General features: G+C 39.4%; 1 protein-coding gene across 5 annotated transcripts in view; it reads left to right on the forward strand.

The window, feature by feature from the left end:
- FANCM (FA complementation group M) overlaps positions 1-15,188 on the forward strand; it is a 79,645-nt gene that overhangs the window by 19,816 nt on the left and 44,641 nt on the right. For all 5 annotated transcript variants that reach the window (XM_065686641.1, XM_065686642.1, XM_065686643.1 and 2 more), the window contains exons 5-9: positions 5,828-5,959; positions 7,021-7,153; positions 8,764-8,886; positions 9,407-9,508; positions 14,911-15,104. In XM_065686641.1, the coding sequence (XP_065542713.1) occupies positions 5,828-5,959; positions 7,021-7,153; positions 8,764-8,886; positions 9,407-9,508; positions 14,911-15,104 (684 nt within the window). The remainder of the gene's footprint in view (positions 1-5,827; positions 5,960-7,020; positions 7,154-8,763; positions 8,887-9,406; positions 9,509-14,910; positions 15,105-15,188) is intronic.

Raw genomic sequence — 15,188 nt, forward strand, 5'->3', positions numbered from 1 at the left:
TGTCTAATCACATGTTAGTAGAGTGCACACAGTGGCTTCACTTTTGTGGGAAAGGTATTTTTCATGCAATTTTGGAAGTTGGATTATTACTACCAAGTGAGGGCACCCTGGCACTGGGTGATTTCTTCCAGGAAACTGTGATTTTTGAGAAGAGCTGACCTTTTGAAGCCAACCTGTAGAGGCGCTTCTTCTGCTTTCCTGCAGAAATAATTCTGGCACTTTCTCATATAAAACAGCCTCAACTCGTTTGTTCAAGCAGTAATTATGCAAATGAATAGTTGCTAATTATTTCTGTTGAGAGGATTGCTAAGCATTGTTGTGGAGATTGGGGGGAAAAACTCAGGAAAAAACAACAACCAGAAGAATTGTCTAAAATCACAGCTAAATTTCTCTATTTGTGAGAAATGCCACTGAGTTTTGACTGGTTACCTGTGAGAAAGAGACTGGTGGGAGCTTCAGATCATGCTCTAAAGATCTCTCGGCACAGATTACTGTGTGTGTATTTTGTTTGACTTTGTTTTGCGATGTGCTTAGTAATTACAGGCAAAGGGCTGTGTTTGATAGAGAACTGAAGAAGATGTTGCTCTCAGCTCAGATAACAGAGTAACTGTTATAGGAGTTGAACAAAGCCATTTGCTGTTGTAATTTCATGTGTGACTGTTGGCTCATAGTCACTCTTGAGATAATATGGTTTTGGTAGTTTGGTATTCTTTGTGCTTTTCTGGCAGGTTCTATTGCTGAACATAAAAGAAAAACAAATACTCAGCCTTGCAAATTGAGGATATGAAACATCCTCAGTACGATGCTTTCTGTGCTGTGGCAAAGTGATGACATTTCCTGAGTGGCAGATGGATGTAGAAAAAAACATTCTTCTTATAACTTTGCAAGCTAAAGAGTAAAAATATTCTCAGTGAAATTAGTTGAAAGGTAAAAAGTGCAGGCCTGCTTTTTCTGAAACTTCTAAGAAGTGAAAAATGCTGTAATAGGAGAAAGCAGATGGTAGAAGAGGCCAAACTACCGTATCTTTTTGATAAGTGCCAGCTTCTAGGGAAGAACCATGTATCTTCAGTGTGAACAGCTCCCTGGGGAGTGGGAAGACTGTGAAGGATGAAGAAGTGAATATAAACTTAGCAACAAAACTTTCAAAGGCACCGAGATCGTTACTAGATTGATCAGTATTGGTTTGGGAGAGTTCCAGTATCTGCTTAAAACTGGTGTACCCTGCTGTGTCCCTGATACTTTATTTTTGTTGTTGGAAAGGTAAGAAAGCGTCAATAGAATGAATGCTCACACAAAACAGCACTTTCCTCCCTGTTGTTTAAAGTGAGTTTAAGGATGCCAGAGGGGGACTCTTCATTAGGGACTGTAGCGCTAGGGCAAGGGGTAATGGGTTCAAACTTAAACAGGGAAAGTTCAGGTTAGATACAAGGAAGAAGTTCTTGCCTGTGAGGGAAGTATTTCCCTACTCCTGGTTTTAACGGTCCTCTGTTAAGTCAGACCAGTGAGCGTGCTGATGTTCCCATACAACTGTAGGTGTGACATTGCCTCACCAACACACAGACCAGTTTCATTTTAGCAGCCTTCCAGTATCTAAAGGGGGCAACAGGAAATCTGGAAAGGGACTTTCTACAAGGGTCTGTAGTAACAGGACAAGGGGTAATGGCTTTAAGATGAAAGAAGGGAGGTTTGCATTAGATACCAGGAAGAATTTCTTCCCTGTGAGGGTGGTGAGGCGTTGGCACAGCTTGCCCAGAGAAGCTGTGGCTACCCCATCCCTGGCAGTGTTCAAGGCCAGGTTGGATGGGGCTTTGGGCAACCTGGTCTAGTGGAAGGTGTCTCTGTCTGTGGCCAGGCACTAGATGAGTTTTAGGGTCCCTTCCAATTCAGAACAGTCGGTGATTCTATGGTTTTCTTCCACACCAATTCTGCACCTTGTCCAGCTCATTTGGAAGGGGTCTGTGGCCTATTTGGGCATTGAAAACACTGGAGCTGGGTTGGCTGGGAGAGCGGGGGAAGGAGGTGAAGGAAATTGCAGCTCTTTTTACGTACAGTGTGACTTTATGAACCCCTGGTCAGATCTGCCAGTCAAGGCTGGGAGCACTCAGAAAGTTTCCTGGCACTTTGCCTTTCCTGTGGACAGAAGTGGACCTTCTGAGTCTTTGTTTTGCAAAGGAACAGTCTACCTAGAGGCTGTTTTCTCTCAACCTGCTCCCCCACTTTGAAATAAATGCATTCTAAACAGTTGTTTATGCCTGGCAGATTTCTTGTTTGTCTTTGGTACAGAATGCTTGCAAATCTGCAGTGAAATAATTAGTCTGGGTAATTTGTTTAGAGCCTTTGTTTTTTATTGTGCCAATTAACAGCAGGTTTTGGTGAGGTGTAGCTGAAACAGCAACAGTTCTTTGCCCTGCCAGTTGTGCTTGTAATACACATGGTGCTCCTCAGCTAATGTAGCTCCAAACAGCAGGTCCTAAGCTAATCTCAGGTACATGTTTCAAAAAACTAGTGTGATTTGCTATGGAAGATATTCAGCAAACCCCCTTATGTTCTTGCACGTTTAATGCAGTATGGGATAACTTTACCAGTGTCTTTTATATATTGGTAGTAAATCTGTCAGTTTTTTGAACTCTGTGAACTAGAGATAAGCCTTGAGTCCTACTAAGCAATTAATTTAACTGAATTCTACAGTTCTGTTTTTAAATAGGTAACATAAGACTTGAATGTATTGGAAAAAGTGAGCAGACTTTCCAGAAGTATTATCTTTTTAATTAAAAATAAAGGTATGGAGGCAAGATAAATGTAATCACTCTGAGCAGCACTTGTTTCTGTATCTCCTCTAAGTAGGTTATGTTTACTGTTCCTTATTAGTTTTGAGGCTCCAGGTGACTGGATCCTGCTGTCTTTCATAATAGTCTTCCTTGGTTTGTTTTGCAAAAGATGATTAAATCAGACAGGGCTGTACACTGAGTGAACAGTGACAATGTAATTTTCTTACATATTATAAACTAGGTCAAGGGATGAATCGGAAAAGTACATGTAATGGAAATTTCTTTTTTTAAAAAACCTATGCAACAAGTGCAAGAAATAATAAACCAGCTCTGGAGCATTATACTTATGTGGCCATTACTTTTCAATGAAAACATTAATTTCTTTTCTAGAGAAACATCTTTGTGTTCAGAGACTGGCTCCATTTCCACTACTTGAGGCATAGTTTAAGCTTCATCTTCAGCATTTCAGTTGTGCTCATGTCCAGCTCTTTAGGGTTTGATGGGAGGTTAGAGAGCTATGTCAGTGGTATCCCATTAAAATAAAGAGCACTGAGTTATCCCTTGCATGGTTAACCTTTTTTTGTTGATATTAAATGACTTTTTTTTATAAGCTGGCATAGATATTTCTGTCTCTGCCTTTTTAAAATGACTTTTCAGCTACAGGCCGGATTTAAAAACAACATAACAATAGCAAACTGGTAAAAGATGAACTTTTGAATTTCAAACTCTTAACACTAAACAAATACGAGAAATTAAGTTATTGTGCATCTAGATTTCCAGGTGGCTGAGTGAAAGTTTTTGACTCTATTTTAAGAAAATATATTCTTTTTTTTTTTTTCCGTTTCCTCTGGAAATTCCCAGCAATATTGTGGTTTCCAATTGGTGTCTGCTTATTGGTGGTGGTACAAGCGCTTTATTTGGTCTAATTAATCCATTAGTCTTAATTACAAGGGGTGCTTGGGGACTGCTTTGCTTTGCCTGAGGAGCTGCCTGAGGCCATCACCAGGCTTCCTGGGGATCAAGGTGGTTGGAAGTGTCCTGGGGCTCTTCAGCTGTAGATGGATGTTCAGCCCCTGCAGCAGGTCTGACATCGACTGTCCTGGGATGCATGTGGTGGGCAGTGTTCCTCAGCACCATCCTGCCTTTGGCATTGCTCCCGTGAGCATCTCCCATCCCCTTCAGCCAGGAGCAGTGAGCCGAGCTAGGCTCCTCTCAGCAAAAGCAGGAAACTGCCAGTCAGAAGGCCCAGAGTAGAGAAGAGGAGCAACCTGAGATGCACCAAAGCATTCGTAATTTAGGCTTTGTTTCTGTTATTTCTCATCAGCCTTTATCTGTTATAATCAGCTTAGCCTGCTGACTTCAGCTAGCTGTTTTCCAAAGTCCTGCTGGCATGGAGCTGGGGGCATTGTGGAAATTCCCCAGCACATTGTTTCTCCAGTTTGGCTGGTGCTTTCACAAGTTTTCTTTCACCATTCCAAAGTTCTCTTTGTTTTTTGTTTTTTTGGGGCGTTAATGCTGGGGTAATTGATGATGGCAATTATCCCTCCTCCCCACCCTTTTCACAGTATTTGCCACTTAATGCCACATAGGCACTGGACACAAAGTAAGAAGCTAAAGGAATATCAAACTATAAAAAGAATCAAAGCAAGCAGAGAGAATGTGTTAAACTAAGCTGCCACTGCACTGAGAGGGTATGAGTAGAATGTGGTTGTTAGTAATGTCTGTGCATCCCGACAGGCTCTAATAACCCAGCACATGTGGGAAGAGGACAGAGTGTTGTCGCTTCATATATAAACACACACTGCACTTTCACAGTTGGCTTTATTTTCCTGTTATTTTGTCTTTGCAAGCTGAAGACCTACTTAGATCAGTATTGTTTGAGGCCTGAAAGTTAGACCTGTTTTTTTATTGCTTCAGTTAGACTTGATTGTCAGTGGGCTGGAAGAACAGCAGTAAACGGATTAGGCATCTGTTATGCTATAGCCTTTGTGTGCAGTTCAGCTGAACCGGTATTAAAATACCCAGAAAACTTGGGAAATGCATTGGATGTAAGCAGCTATCGGGAGCCATCTGCTGTCAAACTATGTCAAGACTGCCTTTGAAAAAGCTTGTTGTTGTGCACTAAGATGTTTTTGGGGCTACTAGCCAAGTGGGCCAACAGATTGTAAGTAATTTTTGTAGAACAAATCTGATTACTCCAATTATTACAGAGTTAGCACTCATGCAAAACTAAGTCTGAAAAAAATCCTGACCACCTAAGGCGGAGAAACAAAAAGGAAAAACAGGATTAAGATGAATTAGTGCAGGTCAGTTTCCTTGTTTCACCCATGTGGAAAACGGGTACATGTGATGTATAAAAGCAAGCTGTCTTTTGGTGTGGTTTCCAAAGGAAACAGGGTTTGCTGCTGTTGTGCGCTTATTCCTCTCTGCTCACCTCTCCTGACTCCTGTCCCTTCCCCACACAACTTTCTAACCTGTTGACTAGTCCTTTGCCTGTGATAATTTAAACTTCTCAAACCTCGGTGCAGATTTTCTTGACACCAGTGCCATTGTAGTTAGGGTTACCAGTCCAAGAGCCACCTGCAGCAGGAACTCACTAGCTGGCTGCTCATCCCATTTTGGTGCCTCTCTGCTTTGTTGGTACTTGTGTGATTACAGAAGCACAGCGTGTGCTTCCACTTCTCAGTCATTTGATTGATGCGGGGTTATCTTGGGGGCAGGAGCATGTTTATCTGTAGAATAGAGGGCACAAATCCTTATTTAGGGAACAGAGCTGTAACAGTTCTACGGCTTTAAGAAAAATTTTGTAAACTATCCTAGAAACCTCCTGATACTGGAGAATGTTACAGGGAGGTACAGGGACACCGGCCGTCATCTGGTACAGTAACACATTTTTCAGAAACCAGTGCAGTTTGGTTTGAAAACCTCCGTGTTTTAAATAAAATAAATGAGCTGCTGCTTGTGTTCTGTTGTGAAGGATCTTTAAAAATAAAACTCCTTCAGTGGGCTAAATAGGCATTCCTTCATATCTTTTGTGTTGTTCTGTGTTTTGTTTGCAGGTGCTAGAAACATTTGCTGGACGCCTGATTAGAACAGGAGTTTTAGCAAGGCGGGATATTCCCAGCCTTACAAAGTACCAGATAATTCTAGCAAGAGATCAATACAGAAAAAACCCTTCTTCACAAAGTGCGGTAAATGTCTTTATTTCATGTTACTAAAGTAATGAATAAATAGTAATACTCCATAGTGTACAAATTTTCATGATATGTTTTAAGTTAGATTTCCTTTGTAACATTCTGGTTTTAGCCCTCAAATAAAATATACAACAAAATATACCTACTTTTTCCACATTTCTTGATGCTAATTCGAGGGAGTTAAAGAAAAGGCGAAGAACTCCATTTCCAAACTGAAATTGTTTTGAGAACGTAAGTAATTACTTTCTTAAGTAATTACTGGCTGCCAAGTTTAAACTTTTCCCCACAAAACTACATTGCTGCTCCCATTTTTCTGTAAATTGTGCATTCAAGAGTGTTTAGATTTTTCAAACTTAAAGAGTATTACTTAAAAAATAAATCAAAGTAAAAAAGAAAAAAGAGTGCTTAAAAAAGAACACTGGGAAATACTCTTTGAAGTAGGCAAGCCAGCTTTTCTGACTGAAATTCTGTAGCCTTGGTAGTTGTGTCAGAAATTTCTTTTTTTGCCAAATAATGATGTTCAGCTCTCAGATTTTCAGTGTTGCTACACTGGAAAGTAATGAGCTAGTCTTGGAAGATAATACAGGTATTTCGGAGATCATTTTGGAGGTGGGAAAAGATTGTATTCATTGATTATTAAGAATTGTGTAACGTGTTTCGTGAGGGTTTTGGAATGTCTTTAAACTGAAAGAGTGTAGATTTAGGTTAGACATAGGGAAAAACTCTTCCCGTGAGGGTGGTGAAGCCCTGGCACAGGTTGCCCAGAGAAACTGTGGCTGCCCCATCCCTGGCAGTGTTCAAGGCCAGGTTGGATGGGGCTTTTGGTAACCCGGTCTAGTGGAAGGTGTCCCTGCCTGTGGCAGGGGGTTGGAGCTACGTGATATTTAAGGTCCCTTCCAACCAAAACCATTCTATGATTCTATGACTGTTCACTCTGCATTAGTTTGTGCTTTGGCTCTATTTCTCAGTTGTCAATGATTTTTTCAGGAGAATTGTGGTATAATTCCTGCTGCTTATTGATTTCCTAATTTAATGATGAGTCTGTTTTGTTTTCACAGGGAATACATCAAGGCGTAATTGAAGGAGACTTTGCACTTTGTATCAGTTTATATCATGGGTATGAGCTGCTACTACAAATGGGAGTACGGTCATTATTTATCTACCTTTGTGGAATTGTGGATGGATCAAAAGGTGAGATGTCTTTAGAAATATCCTTTCTTTTGTTTCCAGTACTTCTCATTTAATTTACCTCACCTGCGTGGCTAGGTTTGCACAAAAGAGTTTATATAACAGGTGGGTTGCCAATGTGATTGGTGTTTTGTTCCCCTTCATCCCCATAGAAAATGTGTTAGCACAATGTCAGAGTACATTTGAGATGGTAAATGTATTTTTATGGCAGCAGTTCTGAAAAAAAATAAAGACAAACTGAACTTGGAGGAAGTGCCAGTAATATCTCTGGCAAGATAGAGAATAACCATTAAACAATTTAAACTGAGAAATCGTTTGGTCTTGTAAAGCAATTTGTCCTCCTGCAGCAAAACTCATGTATGCATGAGTTTTAAGCATCTTTGCCAGAAGACTGCAGATTTAGTCACATCACACCAGATATTTCTGTCCCAGATGTGCAACATCTTCCATGCTCACTAAGCAAAAAATAAAGTTGTGATCTTTCTCTGTACCTCTTCTTATTTTCTCAGACAAGAACTGTGTGTACTATTCCAGGTGTGGGTACAGCATGAATTCATACAATGATGCAAAGATACTTTCTGTTCTGGCCTCAGTTTATTTTCCTAATTCTATCACTGACTATTGTGAGTCTTTTGCAACTCTCCACGGTCCTTTTTAGACCTGATGGGTTGTCATTGCTACCTGGAAGACCTGGTTTGGTACTGATACCTTTTTTGAGGGGATAAATTTTAACATGGCAATGTCAGTCCAACTGCAAGTTTCTTTTAAACACTGAGTGTGGGAGAGGAAGGTACCAGCTATTTAGATTAGCCCATGCTGTGGCTGTCTGATTTCTTGATTCATTTTGATTTATACTTCACTGTGTAACTGTGTGGTAACTTAAAAAAGCTAATTTGCCTACAACAAATTTCCTAGGTCCTGAGATTCCTTAAAATAGGTGTCTGCTACTGAAAGATGACTGATGGAAAATAGTTCTAATAAGTAGGTCTTCTGTACTGGTGTCCTACTAAGTTTGGTTTCTGTTTTGAGCAGGGTGAAATTCTTTTTAACATTGACATAAAATCATTCAAGAAACTTCTGAATTTAAGCTTTGGGTATCTGGCAGCATTTCATAGTCTCAAAAGATGATTTACGTTGGAAGGGGCTTTGAAGACGATCCAGTTGCAACCCGCCTCCGATGGGCAAACTCACTTATCATTAGACCAGTTTGCTCCAAGCTCCATCCAACTTGACCTTGAACACTGCCAGGGGTGGGGCAGCCACAGCTTCTCTGGGCAACCTGTGCCAGTGCGTCACTGCCCTCACTGTTTGTGGATTGTATGATTTTTCTAGTGCTAAATGGTTGATGTAACACTTTTTAGTTTACCTGGTCCCAGTAGTAGGACCAGGCTTCTGTCTATAACTACAGTTTTCATGCTTAAGTTAAGGTTTTTATGTTTAAATTCTGTACTGGTGTCTTCCTTTAAAAAAAAAAAAAATGGTGCCAAACAATGTTATTTTCTAAAGCTAATGTGAAAGGAGCTTGCTGTTTCTGAGAAAGCTTCTCTTTTGGATAGAAAAAAATATATTGGCTCTGGAGATTGAATACTAAATTATTTCAACTTTTTACAAAGGGTTAACCCGCACGAAGAATGAACTTGGTCGTAATGAGGACTTCATGAAGCTTTATCAGCATCTCAGAGACATGTTTTCAGACACATCTTCAGTGAATGAAAATATTTACAAGAGTAAAACAGGTCAGTATTTCCCTTTCAGAGGGAGAATATTTACATTCTGTTTAAATGAAACAGTAGGTACCTCTACATAGTTTGTAGATGCAGGAATGCTTTTGCTGTGATATTTTCAGCTAGTATTCTATATTCTAGGTTGTTTTCTCCAGACTTGTATCTATATATCCATGTATCCATGTGTCCATCCATATATCCATCTTCTTTTGGTGGTTTTAGCTACCTTCAAACAAGTTTACTATGTTTGAAGTTTTAAATTTGATTTAAGATGAAAGGTTAAAATAGTACTGTTTGACAATGCATCTTTTGCAGTGTGACTCTAACAAGAATAGCCACACTTTCTCAGAAAATGGGTTTAACAAATGAGTTTCATGAGTAGTTTACCAATATGCTTAGGGAATGCAGTAAGAACTAGTGGCAGAGATTTATATGTCTGACTCAGATAATTATGGGAAGAAATGAAGTTCACTAAACCTTCATACTTGTTGCAGGTTTAGTTACATCTTTAATGACTTTATTTCCTTTTCAGTATTTGAAAATAAAAAGGAATTTATCTATAGCCATCCAAAACTGAAGAAATTGGAGGAAATTGTAATAGAACACTTCAAGTCCTGGAAAAAGGGATGTTCTGGTAAGTACCAACAACTCAGGGAAAAAGTATCTGAACAGTTGAACCTGTGCATGAAAACTAGTAATTTCCTACTGATTTATTTTCTAATTTTTTCAAGTGCTTCTTTATTGTCTTGTATGTTTGTATATCTTCTGTGTGGAGAAGTTCTCTTGAGAACTATACCATGACATTGCGTTAAGAAAAACTTTCTCTAAGTTATCACTATTTATTTCATATAAACTGTTCTAACAGCTTAGTTAAACAGTGATAGTAAACTCATTCCTAATGCTACTATGTCTCATGATTTCCATAGTTGTTTAATTTGTTCTGGAAACATTGCTCAGTGCAGTGCTGCTACTGCCTCCTGAAAAGTTATGATGCAACATGTTTATAGATCTTAAGGATAAAAGTTCTGATATCCAGCCTCGTTGCCAAGCATAACAAACTGAGGCACTCATTTGAAGTTTAAAACTTTTGATTACATTTGTCTGTTTTTCATTTGTGTTCATGTTGACTGAAAGGGAGAACAAAAACATGTCATACTTTAATATGAGATTATGAAGCAAAGAATTCTAATCGTTCAGATGTCTGGAAACTTCTTTTCAGCTTCTTGATCCAGCTGCTGCTTGTGGAATGATGACAGCAGTACCTATAAATTTGTTTTGTGACTTCTTCACTTTTTCCCTTGTCTGTTTGGATTGTTGTGCTCTGTGAAGTTGTGATAATTTCTGACCCACCCTTCTGTTTTGTTTTCAGGTTGGGGTTTTTTATTTGTTAGTTTGGTTTTGGTGTTTTGGTTTTGGTGTGTGTTTGTTTGTTTTGTGAAGATTTGTGTGTGTATTTTGGTTTTATTTTGGGATTTTCCCCCTATCTCAGATGCTTGACTGTTAGAATACACTTTATATGACTTCTGCTTTCTAGTAGGCAACTTCAAGTTTCCTCATTTCTGCTTTTGTTAGCTTCGAATATGTCCAAATGTATTTAATCCACTTACTTTCTTCTTCCCCATCCTCTCTTCCTGTTCATACTTCTTTCTGTCTTCCCTGCCTTCTCCTACCTCCCTCCACACCTCTGTCTTGTTTCCTCTAACATGTTTCTAAGCTATTGCCTCAAATTCTGTGTTCTGTGCTGGAGTTACTTTAACTGAGTTTCATATTTAATACTCTTCCATCTTCTTTTGGTAGCATGGATTTTGCTGTCATTGAATCCTATCAGATATGTTTTTTCCTTGCAGTGTTGGTCAGACATGTCTCTTAGTATTATTAACAGGTAATAAATTACAAATATTTCAATTCTGGTTTTTGTGTCTGTGTGCATGAACCTCAGACGTGAGAAGGCATGAACTATAAATCTTTACTGTTCTAAATACAAAATTACAGTAACTGCAGGAAGAAATACATCAACTTTTATAGCATAATGGGTGAACTATGGTAGCATACCGAGTCATACCTTGAGCTAGATATGTCAGGTTTTCCTTCTTTCCTTCTTTCTGATCCCTGTAACCTCTTTTATCCTCATAACTAATATGCAAGGCAGGGCCATAGGGAATATAAGGCAACATTCTGACCACAGTTTTCTAGATGTATGCAGTTAAATTTAAAGCAAATACAAGCAGTCCTGACATATTTGTGTCTAAAGCAAGGCCAGAAAGCACTTTACAATTCACAGTCTGATCAGAGTTGCAGGCATTCTAGTGACTAAGCTTATGCATCTCCAACCCAAATGCACTGGGCACCAGACAGAAACAGTGAGGCACTGTGAACTTCTCTATTTGCCTTCTTATTTACTGTGTCATAGCGTCTCTGATGATACCCTTTGGGCAAAACTTGTACTTTTGTGCCCAACCCAGGCAAAGCTGCAGGTTGGGTGGAGAAGTGATTCAGAGCAGCCCTGCGGAGAAGGACTTGAGGGTGTTGGTCAATGGAAAGCTCAACATGAGCCGGCAGTGTGTGCTCAAAGCCCAGAAAGCCAACCATGTCCTTGGCCGCATCATCGGCAGCATGACCAGCAGGTCAAAGGAAGTGATCCTGTCCCTCTACTCTGCTCTTGTGAGACCTCAGCTGTGTAGCATTGTGTGCAGTTCTTGTGTCCTCAGCATAAAAAGGACACAGAACTGTTGGAACAAGTACAAAGGAGGGTCATGAGAATGATCAGGGGGCTCGAGCACCTCCTGTATGAAGACAGGCTGAGAAAGTTGGGGCTGTTCAGCGTGGAGAAGAGAAGGCTGCGTGGAGACCTCTTAGCAGCCTTCCAGTATCTGAAGGGTGGCTGCGAGGATACTGGAGAGGGACTATAGGAACTCTTCATCAGGGACTGTAGTGATAGAACAAGGGTTAATGGGTTCAAACTTAAACAGGGGAGATTTAGGTTATATATAAGGACAAAATTCTTTCCTGTGAGGGTGGTGAGGGACTGGGACAGGTTGTCCAGAGAAACTGTGGCTCCCCCATCCCTGGCAGTGTTCAAGGCCAGGCTGGATGGGGCTTTGAGCAACCTGGCCTGGTGGAAGGTGTCCCTGCCCATGGCAGTGAGGGTGGGGCTAGATGATCTTAAGGTCCTTTCAAACGCTAACTGTTCTATGATTTTGTGTTTCTATGATTCTACCCTTACTCCCTGTTTCTTGCAGGTAAACTAAATTTATACATACACAAGTAACTACACCCTAAATGCCAGGCTTGGACTCTGATAGAATAGAGTACAACCCATGTCCTGACTTCTCCCTCCTCCAGACAAGAATTTATTACAAGTCTGTCAATAAAAACCTTAGTATTTATTAAGATTCCAAGCATAATCACATGTATCTTTGCTCCATCATAAGGCTCTGAAAAAAAAGCCTAAATCATTTAGGTAAGCAGTGGAAAATACATTCAGCATTTGTTTCAGGAACTCATGCAAGTGTGTGGTATCTCTAGGGAAAACAAACAAACAAAAGCAAACAAACCCCCTGAACTTAATTGTGCTTTGTTCCAGTTATACATTGTTGAACTACTCAGAATCTTGATTTACTTTGTGAATGACTATGTTTTTTTTGGTTGGTTGGTTGGGTATTTTTGAGGTGTTTTTTTTTTTTTTTTAATGAATAACTACTCTGCAAAGCATTTTCCTTTAAAAGCCTGGCATTTGAGATGGAAAAGGGAGTATTAGTAACCTAAGTCATTAGCTATATGAGGAACAGCAGCAGCTCTTCATTTGAAACGCAACCTCTCAGATGAGAGCATCTGGCTGTAGTGCCAAGTTGCTTGTGCAAACTGAACTGTTACTAACTAGTGATAAACCAGGTTAAGTCTGAGCTTCCTGACCATGTAGCTATTACCCTTGCTCTGCAAGGTGCACTTACCAGCAATTCAGGTGAATGTTCTGGCCAGACCTTAAGAAACATTGGCTCAGCATAATGAGCTTCTTCTAGCTTATCTTCAATACCTGGATTACTTGTCAGATTGATTATGGGCTGCTAATGTCTTGAATTTTGTAAGTCTGTGTTTGGATAAGGTCAAGGAGGTAATGGCAGTAGCGTAACTTTTTTTTTTGTTTTTACAGTACAGGGACAGATAATATTGAGCATTATTGCTATTCATGTCATGAGAATGCGCTAAAAGTAGGTATAGAATAAATGTTGTTCAGAACAAATTTAGAAGAGGAGAATCATATGAACTCATGTGAGTAAGATATATCCAGCCTGCACTTATTCTGGAATATTTAGCTTGTTAGTCTGCTCAGGATGGCAAATTATGCAGAACACATTCTATCAGTGTTGCAGTAGTATGTCATAGAGTAATTCAGACTAGTTGGAAGGGACCTCTGGAGATCCCCATGTCTAACGTCCTTGGCTGTCAGCCTCAAGAGTGAAATCAGTTTTGACCAGAGGAAGCCACCTTCATGATCTACCTGTGAATTAAGTACTCATCTTAAAAAGAAATGTGGAAAAATGGTTCTTTTCAGCTTTTCCTTTTTGAGTTGAGATACTGAAAGCATTTCTGCATGTAGATAGATACAACTGAAAACTATACTGGAATTTCTGGTAGCTGGTCAGAAAGATATATGTACACACACACTTATCTGTTACACTTAATGCTTTAACATCAAGAAACAGCTTGATACTGCAATTAAAGGCGTAGTGTACAACTGTTGTCAAGCACCAAGTGCCTCCTCTTTATATTCCAGGGAAAAAGCTTATATTCAGTCTTGAGAATGTTAATTCCTTATCTAACCTTTCTTTCAATGACATAAAGCTGTTTTGTGAAGAATTGTGTGAAAGAGGAGACCCTTATCCCTAGAAATCTATTTGATTTTATCTGAGGGCTATGTCTAAGCAAGGCATGCAAACTGTGCCAATTTCAGTTGTTCACTGTATCTTTTTTGAGATTCCCCTTTGTAAGATACTCTGGTTTGACTCTGCAGCATGCAGTAATGTGTGTCTTGTTTTAGCGTTTGGATGGGATAAACAGAAGATGACTGCTCAAAACTTGTGTTTTGCTTAGCTTTTGTTTGTTCTCATGAGGGCAGATCATTAAATGTTTAAAAAAGAAGAAGAAAAAGCAAGTTGAGTACCCAGAAGACAAAATCCACGATGGTATAACATAAGAATCGTGGTTTTGGTCAAAAGCGCCTTGTTAAGAAACTGCCTATCAATGCAATTATTTCCCCCCTTTCTTTGAAAAGGGAAAGTAATCTTTTCTCCTGAAGTGACAGATATAACCAGTTGCAATGTCAGATCCTTCAAAACCAACAGATTATTGTATTAAGAGAAGTTTTTGCATATTTCTGCTGTCGTGAGGATCCTAAGCTGTAAAACTAGCGAAAACTTGCTGTAGTAAATCATACAAAGTTGATGCAGATCTCTTATATTCCACTATGCTGTATCCTAGACTAATGGTAACAGTGGTTTAATTCCTGTGTATTGCTAACCTCAGCTGACTATGGGCAGTTAAGTAGCAGATTTAAAAGTGACATTGTAGGCTCTTTGGAAGAAGGTATCTTAAACTTCAACACACTTGCCCTCAAACCTGAGCTTTTCAAAGTAACATTAGAAATGGTACCTCAGACGTAAGACACTCTCACCATGGTGTAAATTCTCCAAAATTATGATACTGCTTTGATTCCAAAGAGGAATTGTTCCAGCAGGTATATCTCAGAGCAATTTCTAGGGGTTTGGTCTAAGCAGTCTGTGAGGCTCCTAATAGTCAGTTATTTTTACTGGATTTATTTATTTATTTTTATTAATTTATTATATTTTTAATGAAATTTCTTTTAAAGTGAATTTATTTGACAAAATCAGAATGCTGTGTAGTTGGAAAAAACCTTCCCATGAGGCGAGGTGAGAGCTCTGAATGTAGCTTGTGGGATGACCTGTCCTTCAGGTTTCATTGGTTATTATTTTAAAATTGTGCATAAAAATGCTTTTCTGGCTTTTTAAAATGAACTAGACCAAGTGACGACTGGAAGCCCATCTGTGGATGCTGTGGGTACCAGAGTGATGATCTTCTCATCATTTCGGGACAGTGTGCAAGAAATTGCAGAAATGCTTTCCCGGCTGTCTCCGGTGGTTCGAGTGATGACGTTTGTTGGCCATTCCACAGGCAAGAGCACAAAAGGCTTCACACAGAAGGAACAACTTGAGGTAAAGATAAGATGAGACTTGTATTAGGAAATAGTAGTAAAGATACACATATTAAATATTAAATGTGTAAATTACTAAGTTTGT

Source organism: Lathamus discolor, chromosome 6 (genome assembly GCF_037157495.1).
Source record: "Lathamus discolor isolate bLatDis1 chromosome 6, bLatDis1.hap1, whole genome shotgun sequence".
Taxonomy (NCBI): domain Eukaryota; kingdom Metazoa; phylum Chordata; class Aves; order Psittaciformes; family Psittacidae; genus Lathamus; species Lathamus discolor.